The following is a 12,064-nucleotide window of genomic DNA, read 5'->3' as shown; positions in this document are numbered from 1 at the left end:
TCTGTCTGTCTGTCTGTTCAACTGTCTGAAGCCATGGCTGGAGGTTCTCATAAAAAGATTACTCCATTTTGGATTTGAACTCAGAACATGTAGCTTATCAATTCACTTCAACACCTGAACTAATCAACCAATCACCAATCAACACCTGAACTAATCAACCAATCACCAATCAACACCTGCACCAATCAACCAATCACCAATCAACACCTGAACTAATCAACCAATCACCAATCAACACCTGCACCAATCAACCAATCACCAATCAAATAATTGCACAGATAGTTACTCTCTGCACTTTATCGTATCACCCAATGATCTCTCCCATCACATGAGATTGCCGAGGTATTGGAAAACATAATGAAAGTGTTTCAAGCTTTGTCACTGAAATCAAACCAGATTTGTTATGACGTTACTTAATATAAATGCATGTATGCACATGTATGTATGTGAAATTAGGTCAGATTTAGTAGCTGCAATATTTTTATTGATACCATCATGCACAAAAAGATGGTTCTATTTTCAAAAGTGTAGTATTTTTTAAATATAATCTGTTAGAAACGGTCTTAGACAAAAAATCATTATAAACTCTGATAAAATTTTAAAACCAAGATTATTTTTATTTACCTTTTTATTTGCAAGTTTTTAAAATCATAATTAAGGTTGCTAGGTTAGCAAAAGTAATAGCTTCACTTGTTTTGCTATTCAAAACGTGAAAAGTTTCCGAATTTTAAATTTTAAATAATTTTATAAAAAGTATTTAAAATTATTTAAAACTTCTATATACATGTATATAGAAGTTTTAAATAATATGACAGTCATACCAGTATACATACATGTACCTCAAAGTGAACAGTTAACACAAATAACTTTCTTTCATCAACACAAGAAGGCTGAGTAGGTGCTAGTGTAACAATTGTGTTTATTAAGGAGGAATTAAATATGAACTCATAAACAAAAGAATAAATGTTTAAAACTGAAATATTATAAACTTTGCTATATTTAGGTTGATTTTATTGAATCAACCTATAATATCAACAATATAAACAACTATGAGGTCCGTTCATGCTTTAGTATCTGTATATTGAAAGAAATTCACAAACCCATCAAGAACAGATCATAGAATGTTCTAGAAATCTTTTTTATCTCATGATGAGTCTCGCTTTAGCAGAATAATTTGAATTGTTGACTTGGTAGAAGAGCCCTTTCTGTTAGCGACACTATTTTTGCCATCACCAGTAGCCTTTCTGTCACCACCAGTGGCCTTTCTGTTACCATCAGCGATTTTTTGTCGCCAGAGTTTTTTCTGCCATCACCAGTAGCCTTTTTGTCACCACCAGATTCTTTTCTATCACATTCCGTCTTTTTCTGTCACCACCAATGGCCTTTATGTTACCATCAGTGAGCTTTTTTGTCACCAGAGCCATTTATGTTGCAACCAGTGTCTTTCTGTCACCACCAGAGCCCTTTTTGTTACCATCAGTAAGCTTTCCAACAATCAAACCCCAACCAGTAATATATACAACCGCAGCTCCCTAACACTTCTACTAAGATGTATTGCAAGCTATCAGCCACGGGTAGCTTTGGTAAAGGCAAATATACATATAGAAGGCATTGAATGTTTCTCCATTACACACATCTGGTATTACTCTGCAGTGACATTACACTCTTTACACCTGATAGGCTAGTCAACACAAGCAAGCTGTTACTTGAATTATAAACTAGTCTCTATCTCATTCAGTCATTGCCAGTCAGTCATTTCGACGATGACTGTTTTATGGTTTAGGATCTATCACTGATTTCTATGCAGTTCTGTTTTCACTATCTTTTGCCATCTGCTTATGTCTAGTTCCCTCAGCGTCATCTTGCATTTAGCTGCATCTTTGTATCTCAGTCTGGTATCTCAGGTATCTCTGCCCTTATTCCTCATATTTGAAGTTCTTTTGCAAGATATGGGGTATGTCACTTTGGTCAATTTCGGTGATCTCCATCAAAAATTCAAAAAAGATTTCTATCCTTAAATTCCATTCTGTGATTATCAAGATGAACTTTTTACTAGAGCAGGAGCACCACAAGGCAAACCTTTTTAGACTGGGCGTCATTCGAGCCGGTATGATTCTTATTGATTTGTGCCATTTCTATCAAACTATATGCAAAAGGTATTAAGGAGTACAAGCTTTTGCATTGCTAGAGCCCATTTCTCAGCAGTACAGAGATGTTATCCAGCAAGCAAGAACAGGTCCAGACATACTGACATATTTGATCTGCTGTAGCGGCTAGCTGAACGATAAACTAGTAACGGCAGCCAATGTTAAACAATTTCCAAAATGTGAATTTTTCTAGCATTTATTGTTTTGGAAACAACAGCTTGTAGCAATGTGTGAGACAAATTAACTTGAAATCTATATGGACTAGCGTTGTATTATAAAATATAGTATACAGCAATCAAAGGTAACGCTCGGATAGAATAGCAAGAGAAGGTCATTCTTCAACGGATTAAGTTGGCTATTGACAGTGGTTATTCATTCAATGGACTCTTGCAATAAACATGTAATTGTGTTGTTCAAAAGCTTCACTCCGCACTCAAGTAGCCTTCTGCGGAAGTTTGCATAGCTTATTGCTTGTTCATGGCTTATTGCTTGCTACCTATTAATGTTTTTGCTTGTTAATTATTCCAATTCAATCTAACTAGTCTAGAGGTGTTTTAGCTAGTTTTTACAGCTGCAATTATAATTGTATGATTAATTGAGGGGCTGTGTAATAGAAAATCTAGCTAGAAGAGCAGGTGGTATTGTTGAGTACTAAACCTAACTAGAAAAAAGGTGGTATGGTCTAATAGGAAACCTAACTGGAACGGAGAATAGGGTGTTGTCCAATGACAAACAGAACTAGAAGGAATGAGCGGGTGTTGTCCAATGACAAACAGAACTAGAAGGAATGAGAGGGTGTTGTCCAATGACAAACAGAACTAGAAGGAATGAAAGGGTGTTGTCCAATGACAAACAGAACTAGAAGGAATGAGAGGGTGTTGTCCAATGACAAACAGAACTAGAAGGAATGAGAGGGTGTTGTCCAATGACAAACAGAACTAGAAGGAATGAGAGGGTGTTGTCCAATGACAAACAGAACTAGAAGGAATGAGAGGGTGTTGTCCAATGACAAACAGAACTTGAAGGGAGGAGAGGGTGTTGTCCAATAGCAAGCCTAGCTGGAAGAAAGGCAAACTTGTCCAATAACAGACTTAACTGGAGGGTTGGTGGGGGTTGTCTACTTGTAACTATAATGGGAAGAGAATGTGACGCTGTCTAGTTGTAAACATAATAGGAAGGGGCAGTGGTAGTGTCCATGAGCAAACCTAAATGGAAAGAAAGGTAGTGTTGTCTACTCACAAACCTAACTGGAAATTAATGTAGTCTTATCCAATCGCAAACCTAACTGTAACAATTTAACAAAATACCAAACATTGCAAAAACTAATTTAATTGAAAAGTAAAATTGTAGGATTTTCAAAATTGGTTCAGACTAGCTTGTAGCAATCTGAGTAATCACAACTGACTCTAAAAAAGGCAGCCATGTGACCTAGTCAACTGACAGCTACATATTTAAGATTTGACTTCAGCTATTTGCAAGGGAATCTATAAGCTTAGCAAATTCTCATACTCAAAATGCCTCTTGACTGTCTGAACGAATTCTTTTGTTAGCAAAATCTGTTCATTTGAAATCCATAATGTTTATCAAAAGGTGAAATCAATTTTCATCATACCTTGGCTCTCAGCGGCTAATAAAGGCATAAAACTTCATTCTAACTATTAGCATAAAACTAGATGCAGGGGTCAGTATATTCTTAAGTTTAAATGGTCATATGTTGGACCGACAGCTACTAGCTATATTTTGCGCAAAGTGGCAATAATTACCGACACCCACATGAATGAATGAATGAATAAATGAAAGATTGAACACACAAATAACTGACCAGATCATTAAAGCTTTAAACTGCATTCTTATTTATTTATATTTTTATCGCTATCTAGATAAATATCTAGATAGCGATAATCATCAATAAATATTCAAGTGATAGACAAAATCTCACAATCGTGTCAAGAACTCTGCACCTCAGCATTTAGCACAATTCTAGAATGTATTAACCGCAAAACAGCTTGCTCCGTATATTGCCACAAAAATGGTGGCATCCATTTAAACACATATATACTACCTGCACATCAAATGTGGCTTGGCTAAATACCGAAAAAGGTCAAGATAAGTTATTTGCAGAAAGTTCATTATTGGGAACAGCTAAGACCTTGAGGCGAGTGCTCAAACTCCCAGGTCTCTGATAGGAGACTCAATTCTCAGTAAACATTACCACCCACATGGGTAAACCATGGTGAGAAATCCATTTTTATTTATAAATATATGTACATGTATATATACAAGGCTTCAATATTAAATACCTACATTCTATGATTACTGGTATGTACATGTATATCATCTAATTTATAACATGATATTCTACCTAGGATTACTGGTATGTATATCAACTAAGGTACAACATGATACTGTACAGTACCTACGGTTACTAGTATGTATATCATCTAAGGTATAACATGATACTCTACCTATGATTACTAGTATCTATATATATATATATATATATATATATATATATATATATATATATATATATATATATATATATATTTACTAGCTGTGTTACCCAGCGTTGCCCAGGTAATAAAAAAACCTTTTTGGACAGAAAATTGATTTGTATTTAACATATAACAACATTTGCCATTTTAACTTTCAAACTACATATCATGAGAAAAGTGTTTTGTCTTATAAACAATGAGAAGTAGTGAGAGTTGCTTGCTATTAGCCTAGCATATAGTTTTATGTTATTAGTTAGATATATATATATATATATATATATATATATATATATATATATATATATATATATATATATATATATATATATATATATATATATATATATATATATATATATATATATGATATATATGGTATATATATCATGTAAGCTGTAGTTTGATACATTGTTTCTCATCAATTATGTACATGTATCTCTAAGCATTTGATCAGCCCCATATAATCACCTTCCTACCAACTATGCTACTTTACCCAGTATGAGAATGACAGTTTGTTAAACAATGATTTTTCCTAACCTAATTCTGAATGTATAAAGTTCTTAAAATAAATAGCAACAATGTGTGATTATAATGAGAAGAAATACAAAGAAGCGTTTTACACCGATATACTAGCCAGTGTTTAGTAATGCGTGTTCCGTACACCAATCAGAGAGAATAAAAACAAAATTTGTATTCTGGTGAGTAATAGAAGTACACAACTTTTATCTTTGTCAGTAGTTAGCTGTTTAAGATCAGTAACTGGGTTAGTCGCTTTATCGCACAAGATCTGTATAGGTACCAGTTGTCAGCTGCACAACATCTGTACACAACTCAGTAGTCAGCTGTACAACATCTGTACACGTCTTAGTAATTAGTTGTACAAGATATGTAAGCAGGTCAGTAGTTGGGTGTATAAGATCTGCACAGGCCAGTAACTAGGTATACATGATCTGTACCTAGGTTATTAATTAAGTATACAAGATCTATATATAGAACGGTAATTGCTTGAACAAGATATGTAGGCAGCTCAGAAGTTGGAGGTACAAAATCTGTACACGGGTCAGTATTTACTTGCACAACATCTGTACATGACTTAGTAATTATGCAGTTGTACAAGATATGTAAGCTGGTCAGTAGTTGGGGGTACAAGGTCTGCACAGGCCAGTAATTAGGTATACATGATTTGTACCTCGGTTATTAATTAAGTGTACAAGATCTATACATGAAACAGTAATCACTTGAACAAGATATTTAGGCAGCTCAGTAGTTGGAGGTACAAAATCTGTACATGGGTCAGTAGTTACTTGTACAAAATCTGTACACGGGCCAATAGTTACCGTAAAAAACCTGTACAGAGGTCAGTAGTTAGATGTATAAGATCTGTACACCGTTTTTAGCTGTACAAAACCTGTACACAGATCAGTACCTAAATGCACAAGGTTTGTACAGATGTCAGTGTTCAGCCGTACAAGAGGTTTTCCCGGACCAGTAGTTTGGTTATACAATATTTGTTTACCAACCAAAAGTCAAGCATACCAAATATGTACACTGGTCAGTTGATAGGAGTATAAAACTTGTACACTAGTTTGTGAGTTTTGAGTACAAGATCTCTTTGCTCCTATTACTCCCAAAATCTGTACAAAGGTCAGTAACTAGGCTTGCAGTCAAATTTCGACATACAAGTTCCATGTATTTTGGGATTGAGCTCCTATGTTAACTCTCTCATATCTCAAATCCATTTTTTCTTTTATAAATTAACCAAAAACAAATTAATCTGTTCTCAACCTCTAAAAAAACTCCCTAAGATCGGATATCACAATTGAAAACATGTTTTTCATTGTTCTTATTTATTAGTTACACTCGCAAAGTAACGAACAACTATCTAGAGGTTATGGTCTGCAGTAAAATGTAACAATATTATGTACCGAACTGTATGAAGTTCTTATATCTTCAAGACAGATGGTAGCGGCTGACCGTGGTTCAAAAGAGGTTTTACGGCAACAATATACACTTGTGATGTTTCATCAAATAATATAAACTGTAAATTTAATGAACTTAGCTTGCTAAACACTCACTTAAAGCTGTTTTAATCTCACACTAAACTTAGTTCCAAATGTGTCTCCGATTTGTCTCGTATCGAAAACTGAAACTTTGCTCAAAAAGTTCCTCATATCTTAAATATTTTGTATGTTGATACACTCATACGCCGAGGTATGACTGTTCAAAATTTTGACACTTACTATTAATCTGGAGGTCAAGAACTGTGCTTCTCAGTCCAATGTACCCCTTCTTATTTGTTCTTTTATTTATCCATTTAAACGGCCACGTGGCATTGAATCGAACTCAACCAATTACGATATCTTAAAATAACATTTTTAATACAAAAGCTTGACGTCAACACCAAAGAAATCAATGCACCTTTCATCCGCTTTACAATCAACTCTAACCGAAATACGATGCGAAGAAATAATCGCTAAACACATCAGACATTATCAAAGGATGCACAAACATTGTTGGTCTTCCTCAAATAGAACCCGATCTTCATGTCTACATAATTAGCATAAAGAAAAGGTTTGTGAGAGACCTTATGACAAATCAATATGCTTGATGATATGTGGCAATGAAAGTCAATTATACAAGTATATGTGTCTCAGCAAATCTTGGAAAATTGAGTGTGATGTCAGCTTAGTTTACTGCAAGCAGATGCTGAGCATGTTTGAACAAACATGGTTGCAAAAATGTGGCTCGGTAATCTTGGCTTTACAAATCTGAGTTCAGTGGCAAGTGAACCTCGACGAAAACTGGAGACGTGCCTAACTGCAGAGAGAAGTTTAATTCTGGATGTCGTTCCTGTCACCACTAGCGTTCTGGGAAGACAACTTCCTGTTGTTTGTAGGTCAGACGCTCTAGACCAGTATGCCATGGCTGCTTGTCAAAGTTAAAGATGAGCCTGCACAAATTTTAGTAGATTTTATCAGAAAGTATCAGTATTTTTTATCAGTCATAATTGTTTATGACGAGATATATTGACAGATAGGTATATCACGCGTGATATCATTTTGGGCAAGTCTGGGCATGTTTTTTTGGTCTGAGCGTTTTTACCGCGATCAGATTTCTTCGATTTTAATCTTCAAATATCTTGGCAATGAGATCGCCTAACACAACAAACAACATATCAACTGATAGAGAAAAAAATGCTTTCTTTTAAGATCAACTCAAGTTTGATGCAACCACATCTTTAAGCGAGATTTTAAAATCTATAGCCGGAAAACCGACATACGACAGACATACTTTGAGAAATGTATATATAGATGTTTGAGGTGTTCTGACTGCCAGGATGTTTCAAGAACAAGATCGACAAAAATTGATCGCGGTTAAAATGCTCAGATCAAGTGAAAGTGAGATTATGATGTCTATAGCAGCAAAGAGACAGACAGAATAGAGATTTGCACCTTGAACACAATAGCCGATACCAACTATCACAGTGATAACAACTAGGGATATCATTTCACACAAATTTTTCTTCTGAGCATTTTAATTGCGATTACTAAGTTTAATCTTAAAATTTAATTTTAAAATTTCCTGCCAGCAGAATCACCTCAAGCATCAAAAACAAATGCAAGTGATAGAAAATCCCATTTAAACGTAGCACTTCTTTGAACAGTTCACCTTGCATTTGAAGTTCTTGTTGCGCAGACCATATGATGTTCACGTTAGAATTGAGGTGCTTCTGTTTGAGCACTCTCAGTGATATGCTCAAACATATACATACTTTGATGTGAGCTCACCACCATAGTTGTAGTACTGTACTAATGAATACCCAGCATTGCACGTGGAAAAAAACAGCTTGTAGACAGTTACAGGTAATGTTACATTACCAGTCACTGTTTATAAGCTGGTTTACCATTGGCTGAGTTTCTTTACCCAATGAATTTGAGTATCTCAAGCTAGTAACTTGAGTTAGTTTAAACCCTTACTATAATAAAAGCTGTGCATATCATTGCGCTTATAATCATTACATTAATCATGATCTTCAAGACCGCTGGTAGTGACCAATTGTATTATTACTGGCACTTCAAGCTTGCATGTTTTAACCGGTGCAATGATTGTGTGCACAATTATTTCATAGTATGGCAAGCAGAACAGTGTCAGTGGAACAGTGTATTTAAATTTGATTCCTGTATGAAGCAGGTTTTTGTTTCTAGAACTTTACCGCTATAAATGGACATACGAACAATGCACACTGACATTTATATCTATAGATTAAAATTTTTTTGGTAGAATCAATTTTACTAGCCACCAATTTTACCAGTTGTTTTATAAAAGTTGTCTTTATTGCCAGGTTTCCTATTAATCAATGGGGAGGCTAAAGGGTGATGCAATGGTGTCTATGCCAACTTTGCTTATGGCAATCACAGTCTTTGCTATACTCCAGATATTTCTTCAGATCAACTCAGCAAATCTGAGACAGATACCAAATCAATGTGATTGTCAGTGTACAAAACAGTTGCATATCAACAGCGAGACACACTCCAGGTCACATTGAGCTTATTTCTTATTATATTTGAAGGATCTATCATTATATTTAGCTGTCTGAGTCTTCTGTTGATAATCGTATTATATCGTGATACACTTTATTATATAATATCACACTGTATTATATCTAGATACACTTTTGTGTACCACTTTGTATTATTTTGTTGCATATCATTATTATTACAATATATTATTAATATTTTGTTATTTTATATTATATATATCGATAATCAACTATTAACATATCATTGTTGTATTATGTTTATTGTATTATAAATTTTTTATATATAATTATTTTGCTAAATTATAATTCATAATATTATATTATATTGTATATTATATAATATACATTATATAATAGTTATTTTATTTATTATTAGTGTTATATATTAATAATACATAATATTAATATTATTAATATATATTATATTATATTTATCATATGCAATATAATATATTATTATAAATTAATATAATACACTATATTTTATTAAGTCACATCATTATATTATATTATATTATATTGTATATTACAGTATATTATATCACACTTTGTCTTATTTTACTATATTTTCATATTACATTATACTATAATACTGGGCTGTCAAAATGGTACGTAATCAATCATTTTTTTTACCAGTCATGGTTGAAGAAAAGGAGTCAAGAAAAATGTCGATAACAATAAAACAATTGAAATGATAATGCAAATAATGATAAAAACAGTGATATCTTAACAAAAAACTAGTAGTACTCGCAACTCTTAAGATAAACCAATACTATTTAAAACAAATTGTATTATTATAATTATAACAGCGATGATAAAACAATAATAATACTAGTTGACAATTACATTACATTATACTATGATGATAAAAAATGATTGCAATAAAATTATAGTTACTTATGAATCATGATTATGGTGATAATATTGCTAATAATAGTATTAATAGTGATAATAATGAAAATAATAATCAAAAGGGTAATAATGATTATTTCATCATATAATAGTCATTATAGGAGTGTTAATAGTAAGAAATTAAAATATAGATTATTAAATTTAAAAAGAGAAAAATCTTTAAACATCAACAAGAGAAACTGGAGGAGAGCTAGTTTTCTTTCATTTTAGGAGCACAGTCTATAATTTTTCAAAGAGCTAGTCAAGTTAAACACACACGTGTATTTTAAAAGTAAAATTAATTTATGTCTCTGTTGGAATAATTTCTTTGCGGTCAAAGTAACAAAAGTACAATATATATTTCATAGTGAGAAGATCGAAGATGTGAAACAGAGACAGGAAGAACCTAAAGAGGTGATAGTCAAGGCTCCAGCTGCCGTTCCTAAAAAGTCGGTAGAGGAAAGAAATCGTATGCAGATACTCGAAGCAGAAGACAAAGCTCTAGATAGAGAGATAGCAGGTAAGTTGTTCTCTTAGCAGGTAAATCATTGCTGTTTGCAATCTGTATTTTGAAGAGGACTTTGCTGGCATGGTGCTTTCATGATTTTTTTTATGCTAGGTATACTCCATAAATATGCTTTCATTCACAAATTTAGTTTGTGAATAATCTCATTGTGCCACTTTTAGAAATTTTCTGCTCTTGTTCTCAACAAAAATGGAAAGATAGGGGAGGAAACTCTTAATTTATGTTTCTTCATCAGAAGTAAACATTTTTGGATAATCTTTTAAAAATAATACATTCACAAAACTGCTCACTGAACTTGCTTACAGCGATTTTGCTAATGGCTAGGTAAACAGATCACAAATTTGTAATCATTTTAATATGTTAAAAAGCTATCAACACCAGCTCATTAACACAATAGAAGCAGTTGTATGCTTTTAAAATTGGATTTAAATCAGTACTGTATTGTCCTATTAGGAGACTCCGGAACCATCCGGAACACGTTTCTTCTGTCAAAATCTCGGAAATTGCGAAATTGGCATAGTGTACATAGTGGAAGTCATTACGTGGCACTAAAATTCACAGGCCCGGACTCCCTGAGGCAGCTGGACAGCTGAGTCGCCCCAACTTTTTAGTGATCTTCGACAGCTAATTAGTAAGAATTTCAGTGTAAGCTCATTCACTTGGAATTTCCAACAACTAATTACCTAGTGCTCTAGCGCAACTAGCAATGAAGTGGAGAGGCTCACTAATTATCTAGTATTGGTTTTGCCTGCCACCAATGCAGTGGGCGAGAGATACTTTTCAAACAATCCAAACATCGATGAGGAACACTGGGGCAGGCTGTCTAAATAATCTTCTAATATTACACATATATAAAGATGCTGAAATAGATACAGAATCAATTGTGTAAGATTTCTGCCATGGATACATTGGCAGAAGAAGAACTCTTTAAAAGACAAGTGTCAAGCTATAACAATCAATCTTCTATGTACACATGTATATTTGTGTTTGCAGGACAAGTTTGTTGCTCATTGTATTCCTAGGTGGCCATAATTTAAACAGTAAGTTTTAAGCAGGCCAAGTAATCTACTTGTTGTCTTTCCCTGGTGCATGTAATATATTATTTAAACTTATTTTGTAACTGAAACAGGTGCTCTTAAATTTAGTTTAAAAAAAACAAGTGTCAAGCTATAACAATCAATCTTCTATGTACAAATGTACATGTATGTATATTTATGAATATAAATGTAAATATACATATATATGGTTACAACTCAAACCCATGTAACTCTGTAGCTAGCTCTCTTTGCAAGAATTGAAATGACTCACCTTGGCAGGACCTGAATATCCACCTTAAATAATACAAAATACACTTTAAAATGCTCTAATTTTGCTTTTAATTCTCAAAATTTTCCTGGGAGGGCCCCTGAACCCCTCTTCTCTAGGAGGGTGTTTCAGTTCCACTCCCAGACCCTTCCCACATGGT

General features: G+C 33.6%; 1 protein-coding gene across 1 annotated transcript in view; it reads left to right on the top strand.

The window, feature by feature from the left end:
• Positions 1-12,064, top strand: part of LOC137396758 (beta-1,3-galactosyltransferase 4-like) — a 30,812-nt gene that overhangs the window by 1,590 nt on the left and 17,158 nt on the right. Inside the window, exons 2-3 of the mRNA XM_068083067.1 lie at positions 8,985-9,178; positions 10,442-10,593. Of these exons, the coding sequence (XP_067939168.1) occupies positions 9,000-9,178; positions 10,442-10,593 (331 nt within the window). The 5' untranslated portion in view covers positions 8,985-8,999. The remainder of the gene's footprint in view (positions 1-8,984; positions 9,179-10,441; positions 10,594-12,064) is intronic.

This window comes from Watersipora subatra, chromosome 5 (assembly GCF_963576615.1).
Source record: "Watersipora subatra chromosome 5, tzWatSuba1.1, whole genome shotgun sequence".
Taxonomy (NCBI): domain Eukaryota; kingdom Metazoa; phylum Bryozoa; class Gymnolaemata; order Cheilostomatida; family Watersiporidae; genus Watersipora; species Watersipora subatra.
This window is presented reverse-complemented; position numbering and strand designations above follow the sequence as displayed.